The sequence below is a fragment of the Chiloscyllium plagiosum genome, chromosome 20, assembly GCF_004010195.1.
Source record: "Chiloscyllium plagiosum isolate BGI_BamShark_2017 chromosome 20, ASM401019v2, whole genome shotgun sequence".
NCBI lineage: Eukaryota > Metazoa > Chordata > Chondrichthyes > Orectolobiformes > Hemiscylliidae > Chiloscyllium > Chiloscyllium plagiosum.
Window position 1 is genome coordinate 60,613,682 of NC_057729.1, and position 16,827 is coordinate 60,630,508.

The 16,827-nt window shown below is 46.7% G+C and overlaps 1 protein-coding gene across 1 annotated transcript in view; it reads right to left on the bottom strand.

The window, feature by feature from the left end:
• LOC122559889 (protein MTSS 2-like) overlaps positions 1–10,321 on the bottom strand; it is a 48,238-nt gene extending 37,917 nt beyond the window's left edge. The window contains exons 1-3 of the mRNA XM_043709997.1: positions 10,161–10,321; positions 9,053–9,144; positions 8,191–8,265 (exon numbers count right to left, since the gene is read on the bottom strand). Coding sequence (XP_043565932.1) covers positions 8,191–8,265; positions 9,053–9,144; positions 10,161–10,282 — 289 coding nt within the window. The 5' untranslated portion in view covers positions 10,283–10,321. The remainder of the gene's footprint in view (positions 1–8,190; positions 8,266–9,052; positions 9,145–10,160) is intronic.
• Positions 10,322–16,827: the final 6,506 nt, after the last annotated feature.

Genomic DNA, 16,827 nt, shown 5'->3' on the forward strand with positions numbered 1-16,827 from the left:
ACACACGGACACAGGTACACACAGACGCGCACACAGACACCCACACACACCCTTATAGACACACACACTCCCACACTCACACATGCACCCCCTCACAGACTTAAGACACTCTGCACTCACTACATGCGCACACACACTTTCTCACACTTACAACCCCCACCCCAGACAGACACACATACACAGACAGACAAAGACCCACATGCACACATATATTTTGTGTGGTGAATTTGTACTGGCAGAGTTACATTGCACTTTGCTCAAAAACTGCATACATTCATGTTGAACTCTGAGCTCAAAAACTGCATGAATTTATGTAAAACTCTGTTATCTCACTTTTTAGATTAGAATCAATCTAAACATCAGGTCATAGACGAGAACACAGGGGGCTAACACCTTCAACATATTCTGGATTAGCGGTGCTGGAAGAGCACAGCAGTTCAGGCAGCATCCAACGAGCAGCGAAATCGACGTTTCGGGCAAAAGCCCTTCATCAGGAATAAAGGCAGTGAGCCTGAAGCGTGGAGAGATTTTACCTCGTTGATTTTTACCTTCAACATATGGTCTAGCTATCACCATTGTTAACAGCTAACCCGAGAATGCAACTTTAAAAAAAAGGGTTTTGTGATTTACACATGAAAGAAGTGAAACTATCACTGTATTCTAACAGAGGAAAGGCTTAACAGACAATCAATTCTTCAATGTATAATTTCAGTTACATCACACTGCAAACTTTTGCTATAAATTCTGTGTTACGATCGAGCCCTCCACAATCACCTGATGAAGGAACGTCACTCCGAAAGCTAGTGTGCTTCCAATTAAACCTGTTGGACTATAACCTGGTGTTGTGCGATTTTTAACTTGTTTAAAGATGTTAGGGTTAGGGTTGTCTCACGTACAGATTCAGAATGGTACTAAGGTCTAGCATTAAAATATGAGGACAGGAGCATGGCCTAGGTTTGTACTCCCTCTCGTCAAGATGATTAAGGGGAACTTAATTGAAGCATTCTGAATATTTAAATGATTTGATAAGGCAGATATTTCTCGAGAAGAGTGTTCAGAACAAGAGGGCAAAGGTTTAAGATCAGTCACACTGTTCGGGGTTGACGTCAGGAAGTATTGCTCGAACTCTCCTTTCTTCCTCACTGCTTTCTGCGGGGCCTCTGATTGATAGACTCCTCACAGGGAAAGGCCGCTTAGGGTGACCTTATAGAGGTTTATAAAACCATGAAGGTCGTGGATAGGGTGAATAGTCAAGTTCTTTTCCCGAAGGTAGGGGAGTACGAGACTAATGGGCATAGGCTTAGGGTGAGAAGGGAAAGATTTAAAAGGGGCCTAAGGGGCAACGTTTTCACGCAGAGGGTGGTACGTGTATGGAATGAGCTGCCAGAGAAAGTGGTAGAGGCTGGTACAGTTACAACATGGAAAAGGCATCGGGATGGGTATATGAATACTAAGTGTTTGGAGGGATGTGGGCCAAACTCTGGCAAATGGGACAGGATTAGTTTAGGATATCTGGTTGGCATGGATTAGTTGGACAGTAGGGTCTGTTTCCGTGCTGTACATCTCTACGACTCTAAGGGATGGTGCATGTTAGTGTATTGAACTGAAAACATCAAATAGGTACAATTTCAAATATGAAATAAACATACATTCTAGCTTGCAAAGTGAGAGTCAGCTAAATTCTTTTAATTCAGAAGTCACACAACACCAGTTTTAGTCCATTAGCTTTATTTGAAACCACAAGTGTTCAGAGCGCTGCTCCTTTGTCAGGTGAAGGTGAAGTGATTTCAAGTAAACCTGTTGTTGTTGACTTCTGACTTTGTCCAACACCAGTACTTTCATATCATGGCCTCTTTTAATTCAGAATATTCACCTAGAATAAAGGAATCATGCTAATTGATAGTCCCTTCAAGGTAATTTCCTATTGTGTTGGGGTCACTGTTTATTGGAAGGTGGCTCCCTCTGCAATCGGAACCGGTGTGGTTCAGAGCTTGGCTGCGGACCTTGTACATCACACTGAGCACAGAAGTACACTCCCATCTCTTAGAATCTGATAGAGAATATAAGCATTCATCATCATTGACTAGGCTGCAATCCAAAGGTACAATCACAAGGCTTCACTTCAGATGAGTTAATGCTTTCTAATCAGGAAGGAAAAGAGGGAGACAGTTGTGTGTGTGTTTTTTTTTTGGAGGGGCAGTGGGAACTGAAGAATATTTGTTGCTAATCACCTAGAGGGAGAATTTTCCAATTCCAGTGGTTAACCAATAACTCACAGGTCATCATTTCCATTGACGAAGCTTAGCTGCAAAAATATGGGAAAGTGATTCACTCTACGCACTGACAGAACATAACCCAAAGCCAAGATAAGCCTCTTGGCTTAAAAAAACTGAGTCAGAAAGGAAGCTTAAAAAAATAAGAGAACATGTTAAATCATTTTCAGACCCGTTTTCTAAGGAGAAGCTGTTAAACATCGCTGACAAATAAAAGATGTCAAGATGCTGGGGAGGAAGTGAGGTAATCACTTTTAATAAAAGAACCTATGTTTTCCACATGATAATAAAATGTCTCGTCTGGTTTCCAGTTCTTTCAGTCACCTGCCGTGGTGGATGTTGGTGTATTGGGGGCCACCTGCCATGAATCTCTACACACTCCCAAATCTCTCAAAACCATAAGACACAGGAGCAGACTTAGACCATTCAACCCATCAAGTCTGCTCTGCCATTCAATCATGGCTGATGTGTTTCTCAACGCCAACCTCCTGCCTTCTCCCTGCAACTTCTGATTCTCTTCCTGATCAATATCTTATCTACCGCTGTCTTAAATACACAATCAATGACTTGGTCTCCACAGCCCTCTGCGGCAATGAGTTCCACAGAGTTTCCATCCTCTGGAAGAAGACATTCCTCCTCATCTCAGTTCTAAAGGGTTTTCCCTTCACTCTAAGGCTGTGCTCTCGGGTCCTAGTCTCTCCGACTGGTGGAAACATCTTGCCCATGTCCACTCTATCCAGGCCTCTCAGTATTCTGTAAGTTTCAATCAGATCCCCATTCATTGTTCTAAGCCGTGACGACAGACCTAGAGTCCTCAATTGCTCCTCACAGGACAAGCCTTTCATCCCCAGGATCATTCTTGTAAACTCTTCTAGACCCCTCCAACTCCAGTACATCTTTTCTTATATACATGGGTCCAACACTGCTCACAATACAGTAATTGTTATAGTGTGCTTTTCATTCATGCAAATTCACTTTAACGTGATTGACAAATTGGGGAGCGCCGCATTCTCAGAGAATCAGTGCTGAGGGAGCGCCGCATTCTCAGAGAATCAGTGCTGAGGGAGCGCCGCATTCTCAGAGAAACAGTGCTGAGGGAGCGCCACATTCTCAGAGAAACAGTGCTGAGGGAGCGCCGCATTCTCAGAGAAACAGTGCTGAGGGAACGCCACACTCTCAGAGAATCAGTGCTGAGGGAGCGCCACACTCTCAGAGAAACAGTGCTGAGAAAGCGCCACATTCTCAGAGAATCAGTGCTGAGGGATCGCCACATTCTCAGAGAATCAGTGCTGAGGGAGCGCCACATTCTCAGAGAATCAGTGCTGAGGGAGTGCCGCATTCTCAGAGAATCAGTGCTGAGGGAGCGCCACGTTCTCAGAGAAACAGTGCTGAGGGAGCGCCACATTCTCAGAGAATCAGTGCTGAGGGAGCGCCACATTCTCAGAGAATCAGTGCTGAGGGAGCGCCACATTCTCAGACAATCAGTGCTGAGAGAGCGCCACATTCTCAGAGAATCAGTGCTGAGGGAGTGCCACATTCTCAGAGAATCAGTGCTGAGGGAGCGCCACTCTCTCAGAGAATCAGTGCTGAGGGAGTGCCGCATTCTCAGAGAATCAGTGCTGAGGGAGCGCCACATTCTCAGAGAATCAGTGCTGAGGGAGCTCCGCATTCTCAGAGAATCAGTGCTGAGGGAGCGCCGCATTCTCAGAGAATCAGTGCTGAGGGTGTGCCGCATTCTCAGAGAATCAGTGCTGAGGGAGCGCCGCACTCTCAGAGAATCAGTGCTGAGGGAGCTCCGCATTCTCAGAGAATCAGTGCTGAGGGAGCGCCGCATTCTCAGAGAATCAGTGCTGAGGGTGTGCCGCATTCTCAGAGAATCAGTGCTGAGGGAGTGCCACATTCTCAGAGAATCAGTGCTGAGGGAGCGCCACGTTCGCCGAGAATCAGTGCTGAGGGAGCGCCACACTCTTAGAGAATCAGTGCTGAGGGAGCGCCGGACTCTCAGAGAATCAGTGCTGAGGGAGTGCCACTCTCTCAGAGAATCAGTGCTGAGGGAGCGCCACATTCTCAGAGAATCAGTGCTGAGGGAGTGCCGCATTCTCAGAGAATCAGTGCTGAGGGAGCGCCATGTTCTCAGAGAAACAGTGCTGAGGGAGGGCCACACTCTCAGAGAAACAGTGCTGAGGGAGCGCCACACTCTCAGAGAAACAGTGCTGAGGGAGCGCCACACTCTCAGAGAATCAGTGCTGAGAGGCGCCGCACTATCAGAGAAACAGTGCTGTAGGAGAGCCACACTCTCAGAGAATCAGTGCTGAGGGAGCGCCCCAATCTCAGAGAATCAGTGCTGAGGGAGTGCCACATTCTCAGAGAATCAGTGCTGAGGGAGCGCCACAATTGCAGAGAATCAGTGCTGAGGGAGCGCCATGTTCTCCGAGAATCAGTGCTGAGGGAGCGCCACACTCTCAGAGAATCAGTGCTGAGAGGCGCCGCACTATCAGAGAAACAGTGCTGTAGGAGAGCCACACTCTCAGAGAATCAGTGCTGAGGGAGCGCCCCAATCTCAGAGAATCAGTGCTGAGGGAGTGCCACATTCTCAGAGAATCAGTGCTGAGGGAGCGCCACAATTGCAGAGAATCAGTGCTGAGGGAGCGCAATGTTCTCCGAGAATCAGTGCTGAGGGAGCGCCGCACTCTCAGAGAATCAGTGCTGAGGGAGCGCCGCATTCTCAGAGAATCTGTGCTGAGGGAGAGCCATGTTCTCAGAGAATCAGTGCTGAGGGAGCGCCGCATTCTCAGAGAATCAGTGTTGAGGGAGCGCCGCATTCTCAGAGAATCAGTGCTGAGGGAGTACCATGTTCTCAGAGAATCAGTGCTGAGGGAGTGCCACATTCTCAGAGAAACAGTGCTGAGGGAGTGCCACATTCTCAGAGAATCAGTGCTGAGGGAGCGCCACATTCTCAGAGAATCAGTGCTGAGGGGGCGCCACATTCGCAGAGAATCAGTGCTGAGGGAGTACCATGTTCTCAGAGAATCAGTGCTGAGGGAGTGCCACATTCTCAGAGAAACAGTGCTGAGGGAGTGCCACATTCTCAGAGAATCAGTGCTGAGGGAGCGCCACATTCTCAGAGAATCAGTGCTGAGGGAGTGCCACGTTCTCAGAGAATCAGTGCTGAGGGAGCGCCACTCTCTCAGAGAATCAGTGCTGAGGGAGCGCCACATTCCCAGAGAATCAGTGCTGAGGGAGTGCCACGTTCTCAGAGAATCAGTGCTGAGGGAGCGCCACATTCTCAGAGAATCAGTGCTGAGGGGGCGCCACATTCGCAGAGAATCAGTGCTGAGGGAGTACCATGTTCTCAGAGAATCAGTGCTGAGGGAGTGCCACATTCTCAGAGAAACAGTGCTGAGGGAGTGCCACATTCTCAGAGAATCAGTGCTGAGGGAGCGCCACATTCTCAGAGAATCAGTGCTGAGGGAGTGCCACGTTCTCAGAGAATCAGTGCTGAGGGAGCGCCACTCTCTCAGAGAATCAGTGCTGAGGGAGCGCCACATTCTCAGAGAATCAGTGCTGAGGGTGCGCCACATTCGCAGAGAATCAGTGCTGAGGGAGCGCCGCACTATCAGAGAATCAGTGCTGAGGGAGTGCCACATTCTCAGAGAATCAGTGCTGAGGGAGTGCCACATTCTCAGAGAAACAGTGCTGAGGGAGCGCCATGTTCGCCGAGAATCAGTGCTGAGGGAGCGCCACACTCTCAGAGAATCAGTGCTGAGGGAGCGCCGCACTCTCAGAGAATCAGTGCTTAGGGAGCGCCGCACTCTCAGAGAATCAGTGCTGAGGGAGCACCGCATTCTCTGAGAATCAGTGCTGAGGGAGCGCCGCATTCTCAGAGAATCAGTGCTGAGGGAGCACCGCATTCTCAGAGAATCAGTGCTGAGGGAGCGCCGCACTCTCAGAGAATCAGTGCTGAGGGAGCGCCACATTCGCAGAGAATCAGTGCTGAGGGAGCGCCACATTCTCAGAGAATCAGTGCTGAGGGAGCGCCGCACTCTCAGAGAATCAGTGCTGAGGGAGCGCCACTTTCTCAGAGAATCAGTGCTGAGGGAGCGCCACATTCTCAGAGAATCAGTGCTGAGGGAGCGACGCATTCTCAGAGAATCAGTGCTGAGGGAGCGCCACATCTCAGAGAATCAGTGCTGAGGGAGCGCCGCACTCTCAGAGAATCAGTGCTGAGGGAGCACCACACTCTCAGAGAATCAGTGCTGAGGGAGCGCCACACTCTCAGAGAATCAGTGCTGAGGGAGCACCACACTCTCAGAGAATCAGTGCTGAGGGAGCGCCACACTCTCAGAGAATCAGTGCTGAGGGAGCGCCGCATTCTCAGAGAATCAGTGCTGAGGGAGCGCCACACTCTCAGAGAATAAGTGCTGAGGGAGCGCCGCATTCTCAGAGAATCAGTGCTGAGGGAGCGCCGCATTCTCAGAGAATCAGTGCTGAGGGAGCGCCACATTCTCAGAGAATCAGCGCTGAGGGAGCGCCGCATTCTCAGAGAATCAGTGCTGAGGGAGCGCCACACTCTCAGAGAATCAGTGCTGAGGGAGCGCCGCATTCTCAGAGAATCAGTGCTGAGGGAGCGCCGCATTCTCAGAGAATCAGTGCTGAGGGAGCGCCACACTCTCAGAGAATCAGTGCTGAGGGAGCGCCGCATTCTCAGAGAAACAGTGCTGAGGGAGTGCCACACTCTCAGAGAAACAGTGCTGAGGGAGCGCCACATTCTCAGAGAATCAGTGCTGAGGGAGCGCCGCACTCTCAGAGAATCAGTGCTGAGGGAGCGCCGCATTCTCAGAGAATCAGTGCTGAGGGAGCTCCGCATTCTGAGAGAATCAGTGCTGAGGGAGCTCCACACTCTCAGAGAATCAGTGCTGAGGGAGCGCCACATTCTCAGAGAATCAGTGCTGAGGGAGCGCCGCACTCTCAGAGAATCAGTGCTGAGGGAGCTCCGCATTCTCAGAGAATCAGTGCTGAGGGAGCGCCGCATTCTCAGAGAATCAGTGCTGAGGGAGCGCCGCATTCTCAGAGAATCAGTGCTGAGGGAGCACCACATTCTCAGAGAATCAGTGCTGCTGGAGGATCAGTACTGAGGAAGTTTTGGAATGTCGGTACAAAGGAATGGTGGAGACCAAGGCATTACTGGAAAGAGAAAAGGAGCTGTTCCCTGTATTCTGGCACTCAAATAAACCAACCATGTTCATATCGCTGTTGTGGGCTCTTGCTGTGCAAAACCGGCTGCTGCATTTCCTGCACCACAACAGTGTTTCAACAGAACTTTGTTGGCTGTAAAACAAGGTGCAGGACAAATCTCAATTTATCCTTCTTTCTAGTGGTCACAATCTACAGCCAGAGGCCAGCCAACAGGCCAACTTTTCATCTCTTTCCCAGCAACAAATCATTCCAAACATCTGGTGGAAGATGAACATTAGACAATAAACCTTACCCCAAATGTGCAGCACAGCTTTACTGCTGTAAAACACTAAAAGGGAATATGTGTCTGAGGATCAAACACTTAACTAAATTTTAAGTAAGCTTTATTGTTTCTCTAGAAATCTCCAGTTATTACTCATACGTGTGGCATTTTGTTTTTAGTCTCTGCATGAACCAATGGAAGGACAGTAGCTGGTGACTGGAAACAGTGTGAAGGGATTAAGAGAGCATTTTAATTATTTAGGTTTGTAATACTTCCTGGTTATTGAGAGTTGCATTCAGTTGCCTGGTTGCACATTGCTCCCTTCCTCAGTTTGTTTACACTTGTTCAATGGGACTCACAAGATCAGTCAATAAATGTTATTCAGCTCCATGAAAATCTTGCAAAGGTTTCAACTTGGTAAATGCAGATTGCTCAACCCCACAATAAAAAATCACAAACCTTTCTTCACTTTTTTCTGCAATTTTAGTGTATCAGACGATTTCTTCTTGATCTCTTGTCGAGCTTTCTTGTATTCTGCAACAATTACCAGTGGAGACATCATTAATAAGGAGGGTTTAAAGGAACTGAATCTGACAAAAGTAACAGTGTAGTCTTGTCACACATCAGCAATCACTTTGATATTTTTTGGCACTCTCCAACCAACACTGTGAATGGTTAAAGAGCAAATTACTGCAGATGCTGGAATCCACTGTGAATCGCTACACTTGCCACACATCATGATCTGTTCTCCAGACCACAACTTTGCACCAAAATCGTGGGAGCAGCTTTAATGAATCACTTACCCAATGAATAGCGTGGGACACGCACAGACCTGTCTTTATTGAGACTTTCATGCAACATCGAATGAGGAGGGACTGAGGAGAATGTCAACCTGTGCTAACTAGAAACTTATCCCCACAACCACCTTCCGCAAGATCAGGTCAGATCTGAACTTGGGATGTGAGAACTACTTACTGCAGTAAGAAACCCAACGGGTCCACTTGCTACTGGGAGTAATTGCTCATCCTAGCCGTCAACACTCGAGCATGTAACCCTGCAGCACGGGTATACTTCATTGTGACTCTGCGACAATATTGGTGATTTTATTTACAAGAGTAAGCTGGAGAAGCTGGTGCCATTCACCTTTGCTCCAAGGAGACTGAGGGGAGATTTGGCAGGTGTTTATCAGATTATGACAGGTTTGGATAGGGTAGAAAAGGAAAAGCTGTTCCTATTGGCTGATGAAATTTGATCGAAGAGCCAACGTGAGAGGAGACTCAGGGCCGAATTGCGAGCGTCAGGATCGGGGGTCGGATGTTACCTTTGGCATGGTCCTTGTCCAGTTGGTTGGCAATTTTCTTCCATTCCTCAATCCGACCCTCCAGAGGGTTTATCAAACTGTCAGTCAGAGCACTGCCAAAGGAAAAAGAAAATCAACACAACTTAGAACGTGAATGAAAATGCATATGTCTGTGAAAAAGAGAAAAAGCGAAAGAAAGAGACGGTTGGACAGTGAAGTGGCTGAGATGAGCAAGAGCCATCAAAACGTGATGGACAAAGGTTTTGTTTAAAAAAATACAAATAACTTGAATAGGGATCGGATGATCACTAGACAGTCCACCAAGGTCCTGCTCAAGAACTACTTTCCATTTGGGATACTGGTGAGGGTGTTAGTGCCTCAGCATGTGCCAAGCCCAGGGTAGCACGGGTGGCCTAGCTATACAGGAAGGAAGAAAGACAGCTGAAGAGCAGTACTGATTGGGGATTCATTAGTTAGGGGAATGGATAGGTGTTTCTATCACCATGGACACAGCTCCCATCTGGTGTATTGCCTCCCCAGTGACAGTAAAGAACATGAAGAGAAAATATAAAATTAACAATGTGATTCTAAACAGTGTTCAGGAGTAGTAAGACCTGAATGCATAATTCTATGTCATTAAAGGTGGGAGGACACGGGGAGAGATCAGTTCATAAGGCATACAGTGTGTTACATTTTATTGGTGATGGGATGGAGTACAAGTGCAGGGAGGTTATATTGAACTGTATAAGGCGCTGGTTAGACTCAACTGGCTCTAGGTGTACAATTATGGGATTCCTGCAGGATGTGAGCACTGGAGAAAGTGCAGAACAGGTTGATGAGAATGTTCCAGATATGAGAAACCTCGGATAGAAAATCAGTCTATTGAAGTTCAGATTGTTTTCCTTGGAGAGGAGTTTTCAACATCTTAAGGGGGCTGGACAGAGTAGTTAGGTAGAAACTATTCCCACTCACAGATCATTATTGAAACAGAATTAACTAGCTGGATTAAAGACAAACAAGGGCACTACACCATTCAGGTTACTTGAGCTAATTTCCATAGGGTGGGGTGAATGGACTGAACGTTGCATTGTAACAATTGTGATTTGGTGAACTTCTACAGCAGACTTACGCAGTGAGCTGTTTGAGCCTTGACTCAATACTGCGATGTCTCATACACATCCTGGTCAGAGCTGAACCAATCTCTTTTGTAGCACCTGAAACAAAAACAGAGACATCAGAATTTCTTTTCATTCACTTGAAAGACATGGGCGTCGCAGGCTGGCCAGCAGTTATTTCCCATCGCTAGCTGTTCTGAATTGAGTGGCAGGCTAGTCCATTTCAGAGATTAGATTAGATTAGATTCCCTACAGTGTGGAAACAGACCCTTTGGCCCAACATGTCCAGACCGACCCTCTGAAGAGTAACCCACCCAGACCCATTCTCCTCTGACTAATGCACCTTACAATATGGGCAATTTAGCGTGGCCAATTCTCCTGACCTGCACATCTTTGGACTGTGGGAGGAAACTGGAGCACCCGGAGGAAACTCACACAGACACGGGGAGAGTGCGCAAACTCTACAGACAGTCCCCCGAGGCTGGAATCAAACCCTATTGCTGTGAGGCAGCAGTACTAACCACTGAGCCACCAAGCCGAAAGTCAACCACATTGCTGTCTCTGGAGTCACATGCTGGCCAGACCAGATGAGGAAGGCAGTTTCCTTCCCTGAACAATGTCCATTAGTGAACCAGATAATCAATGGTTGCATGGTCATTCATTCTTAACTCCACACATTTTTCATTAGTAGAATCAAATCCTACCATCTACTGTGGCAGGATTCAAACCTGGGTCCCCAGAACACCAGCTGAGTGTCTGCTCTAATGATAATACCATTAGGCCATTCCTGGGTTACTTCAGTAATTTGCTGATATTAGTGTGTTGCAGAGGGAACTTTACTCTGTATCTAACACTGCGCTACACCCATCCTGGGAGTGATTATGTTATGTGTAGATGGTTGATCAAAGAACTAATGAAATAAAAGTTAAAGTAAAAATCAGAAACAAATGATAACAATACCTTCACTGCTGGTACACTCATTCTCACAACAGGCTTGTTTAATCAGATTTTAATACTCTAACTCAAAACATTCAAAGTATTGAGACCATTTTTTTCATTGAATTTGAATATTTGGAGTTAGGGAAAGAGAATAGAGATATCTGTGATTGTACAAAATACAAACCATCTGGATGCTTGGAGGAAATCAAACTTGTTCTTAAACAAAAAACAAAGAATTATGGATGCTGAAGATCTGAAGCAAAACCAGTAACAGCTGGAGAAACACAGCAGATCTGGTTGCATCATGGCAGACAAAACAGAGTTAGAGAACTTCTAAAGATGGGTTACCGGATTCAAAACATTAACTCTGCTTTCTCTCCACAGATGTTGCCAGGCCTGCTGAGTTTCTCCACCATTTTCTGTTTTTGTTTGCTCTTTTTCCTCCAAGTTACAGGCTTCTCACAACTTCAGCAAATATCTCAATTAATTTGGTTACTTCACACAACCTTCAGTGTGACATCGTTTTAAATCCCTCCATAGCTGCTACATCAAACCTCAGCAATTTCACTGCTTAGTGTTTGTTTGAATTCACTCACATGGTATGGGCATCATTAACTGGGCCCAGCATTTATTGCCTGTCCCTAGTTGCCCCTTGAGATGGTGGTGGTGAGTTGCCTTCCTGAATTGCAGCAGTCCGTGTGCTGTAGGTGGACCCAATGTCCTTAGGGAGGGAATTCCAGGATTTTGGAGACATTGAAGAAGTAGCCTTATAATGGCCAGGTCAACGTTGAGGGAGTGCCGCACGGTTGGAGGGTCAGTGCTGAGGGAGCGCCGCACGGTTGGAGGGTCAGTGCTGAGGGAGTGCCGCACTGTCCGAGGGTCAGTGCTGAGGGAGAGCCACACTGTCGGAGGGTCAGTGCTGAGGGAGCAGGCACTGTTACAGGATCAGTGCTGAGGGAGCGCCGCACTGTCGGAGGGTCAGTGCTGAGGGAGTGCCGCACTGTCCGAGGTCAGTGCTGATGGAGCATCGCACTGTCGGAGTGTCAGTGCTGAGGGAGTGGGCACTGTCGGAGGGTCAGTGCTGAGGGAGTGGGCACTGTCGGAGTGTCAGTGCTGAGGGAGTGCCACACTGTCGGAGGGTCAGTGCTGAGGGAGTGCCGTGCTGTCAGAGGGGCAGTGCTGAGAAATATCACCAAAGGAGATTTGATTACACAAGAACAAAAGGAACACAGATTCAATTTATTTGATTTCTCTCCTGTATTACAATGAAGCAGTAACCTGTGGTGCAGTGTCATTCAAGAGACAGCTACATAAAGCTCATATGATTAATCTGGTGCCATGGCACATTTACAGAAAGAAATATTGAAAAATATCGATAAACTTGGAAAAATACCCCAGAAGACTCAGCCTGAAAAAAGCCCATCTGAGACACCAACCACATATCGACTGCCCAACTCTGCATTTCAATTGTTTTCTATTCAATTCCGCATTTGAATTTCCTCATTTTTGTCTCGGCATAGAGTATTTTAAACTTGTCTAATGCCCTGCATATTTTAGGACATGGAGTTATTGCTGTTTTTAGAACAGAGGAAGACAATGAAAGATTGGACACCAATGTTCAATATTATCAAATGTTAAGTGAGTAAATTAATCACAAAAGCAAAGGAACCAAATTGAAGGTAATGAAAAAGGAAGCTGAGGGTGTTCAGAAGTAACCTTCTCATGGTAAGTTCTCATGATTCGGATCAAGCTGCAGAAGCAGATTCAATCATCACTTTCAAAAAGGAATTGGATAAATATTATAAGGCTGGGGAATCAAGTAGACTGGATTGATTGGATTGCTCTTTCAAAGAGCTGATGGGATCAAGGGGCTGAATGGCCTTTTGCAGCGTATCATTCTTCATAAAAATCAGCACACTGTTTGATTGAGTTTGAAATCATCATCTGCTCCCTGTAACCCCAGGATTGTGTCCATTTACCCAGAGATATAGTTTTACTGACTAATGGGCTGAATGGCGACGCCTGGAGGAAGAACGCCTCGGACCACTTCAACCCCATGGCATCAATATGGACTTCACCAGTTTCCTCATTCCTCCTCCCCCCACCTCACCCCAGCTCCAACCTTCCAGCTCAGCACCGCTCTCATGACCTGTCCTACCTGCCTGTCTTCCTTTCCACCTATCCACTCCACCCTCCTCTCTGACCTATCACCTCCATCCCACCCCCACTCACCTATTGTACTCTATGCTACTTTTTCTCCACCCTCCTCTCATTTATCTCTCCACGCTGCAGGCACCCTGCCTCTATTCCTGATGAAGGGCTTTTGCCCAAAATGTCAATTTTCCTGCTCCTCGGATGCTGCCTGACCTGCTGTGCATTTCCAGCGCCACTCTAATCTAAACTCTGGTTTCCAGCATCTGCAGTCCTTGTTTTTACCTAGCTATGTGATGTAGACAGGCAGGAGGCTGGAAGAACACAGCAAGCCAGGCAGCATCAGGATGTTTCGGGTGTAACCCTTCTTCAGGACTGGGGGTGGGTGTGGGGGGAGCTGCAGATAAAGAGGGTGGGGAGCAGGGTGGTGAAGTGGGAATAGGTGAAGACAGGTAGAGAGTACAACCTGGTTGATCAGTGGGAGGAATGAATCCGATAGGTCGCTGGGAGGAGTGGCAGTGGAGGGAGGGGCTGGGAAGGGAATTGGGCAAAGGGAAGGGAAGTTGTTTGAACTGAGAGAATTCAATGTTGAGTCCTTTGGGCTGTAGGCTGTCCAGGCAGAAGATGAATGTTATGTGACAGCAGACACCATGGAGAGCATCATAATGAAGGCTAATCACAGACTCCAGCGTTCACTTACTCAGTTCCCCAGGGGGCTGATGGGCAGCACTTTGTGCAGCAGACTGGCTGTCTATCCCACTTCTTCATTCAGTGAATGATGTTGATCACCATCTCAGCTGAATCAGCAATGCTCCAGGTTCAAGGACCCTCTCAGCTCTTAAAGTTCCAGGGAAAAATACCAGACCAAGCTGTAAGGCCAATAAGGCAGAAGGATACAAAGGCTGATGTGAACTGCTGCCTATGGAAGGTCAGACTGCAAGCTTGGAGCCTGTTAGCAGTCGGCAATCTTAACCTTTCCCACGTGACTGATTGATCCCTGTAAAAAACTGAAAAACAAAAGATATATGACCTCTGTTGCTTGATCTCTGCATGTGAAAGCCAACCTGGTGATTGTTTGAGCAACTTGGAGGAGGGCTTGAAAATGCTGCGCAGTTTGAGGGGATTCAGAGTGCTGTAAACTCTCCCCCCAGCACTGCAAGGAAGCTTAGGAGAGAGAATGAATTCAATCCCACATTCCACAAGCAGACTGAGCACCTGGATCAAGTTATATCTTGGCAGTGACACTGAGCACATTTTATCCATAGATTATTCACTGTCTGTGACAGTGAGGAGAGAGCAGACTGTCTGAGTGAGTAGCAAGTTTGGAAGTGAACCGTATAAAGATGCTGCTGCGTGCAAGCTGGTGCTAAATTTACAAGCAAAAGGTGGAAGAGGGTGAGTAAGGGGCTGAGAAGGGTCATTTAATGAGAACTAAGCACAAAAAAAGCTAGGAGTGGTGGGGGAAAATGGATCTGAAGTACTCAAATTCCCTGCAATAATGGAGCTAGGATCAGGACTTGAGATTTGGAGTGAGTTCCATTTCAAGTAATGATCACTCAATGGTGTTAACAACCCGACTTCTATATTCCCACTGGAGTATACAGAGTGATTCAGAACTAACACAGAAGATCAAGTTCCCACAGCCAACCTGACTCAATGTGTCATCACACCACCAGAAGGATGTGGATGCTTTGGAGAGGGCACAGGAAAGGTTTATCAGATGTTGCCTGGTATGGGGGGGGATGTTAGCTTTGAAGAAAGGTTGGATAGACTGGGTTTGTTTGCACTGGAACGCAGGAGGTTGAGGGATGACCTAACAGAAGTTTAGAAGATTGTGAATGGCATGGATAGAGTGGGAAGTATGAGGCTTTTTCCCAGGGTGAAGGGGTCAATTACTAGAGGACACAGGATCAACGTGCGAGGTGGGGGAGGAGGATTTTAAAAGAGATGTGCAAGGCATGTTTTTCCATACTTGAGGGTGGTGAGTACCTGGAAAATGCTGCCAGAGGAGGTGGTGGAAGGAGACATAATAGCATTCAAGAAACACCTGGATGAATACATGAATAGGAAGGGAACAGAGGGATATGGATCCTGTAAGTGAAGACAGTTTTAATATGGAAGGGCAGAATGTGGCAGTGTAGGTTTGGAGGGCTGAAGGACCTGTTCATGTGCTGTATTGTTCTTTGTGTCAGTGTGCGATATTTAAACATCGCCCACAAGCTTCACCATCAGAACTGGTCTCGAATCCACATTGTTTCACCCCATGTTATACAGCTTGGAACCTTCTCTTCAAACTCACCCACAACTGGAAAACAGGAGCTAGAATCCTTCATTATTGTTTTTCTCCCCACAGTTTACATTTTGAAATATCAAACCCTCCACATACCATGAAAAGCACATCAAACTGATTCCCTGAATAATCAGTGAGGATGTTTGGGTGGCTGGCAGGGTGTTTCTGAGAGACTTGCAAACTGCTGATCCTCTCCATTGATGACATAAGCCATCTGCAGCCTGAATCAAAGAATTCTTCATTCAGTTTGATCTCATGTTCCCTATGATCCAGCTATTGTTCCAGCACAGTATCCACTGTCTCTGCAGAACAAAAGCAAAATGGAGGTGCGAGAAATCTGAAGCAAAAACAAAGTGCTGGAGAAACCCAGCAGATCCAACAGCAGAGAGAAAACAAAGTTAACGCTTCAAATCCAGTGACCTTTCTTGGTTCCAGTGAAGTCATTGGATTCAAAACATTAATTGTCTTTTTTTCTGTACAAATGCTGCCAGACCTGCCAAGTTTCTCCAGCATTTCCATTTTTGGTTCACTGTTTCTGACCTGAATATTGCCCAGTGCCAAGCTATAGCTTGGAGGCAGATGGAGAAATAGGGAGACAGTATCTAATGGCCCTCTTTCCCAAAAAGACAGAGACCCTCAGAAAACGTTAACTTGGTTAGAGGCAGACTACACATCTTCTGCCAGACCGTCAAAAATACCCAGATCACAAGACAAGCTGGGATTTTTTGAAGCCTTATTTCTGGTTTCTATTTCTAAGCCATTCTGGTTTAGAAGATTCTGAGGTTAACATTTTGAGCTTAAATAACTTCATTACTTCTTTTAGCACAGACGGAGTTTTTAATTTGTTCAGGATTCCACAGCTCAGCAAGTACTGCAGAGATTATCATTAATCAAATAGAACACCCAAAATGTATTTCACACTGTGTCACATTGTCTTAAAACTAATTTTAATTTGGTTTTATTTTTAAATTTTCCAACAATTTCTGTCAAATACAACAAAACTTGCAATTACACACACACTTTTAACATATGAAAATATCCTGACTACGTCATAGGAGCACAAAAAGACCAACGCCCAAAGAATCATTAAGTAGTTACAAACATACAAACAGGTGGGGGAGGGAAGGAAGCTGGGTAGAAGCAAGAGAAAGTTCAGGGAGAATTCCAGGGTATATGGTCGAGACAGATGGAGGCACAAACTATTTGAAGCTTGAAAACTGCAAGATTTTGGCAATGTATTGCTTGTTCCTGGGGTCCACTGTCTCTTGGTTATTCCCCACAACTCCAACTAGAATCCAGAT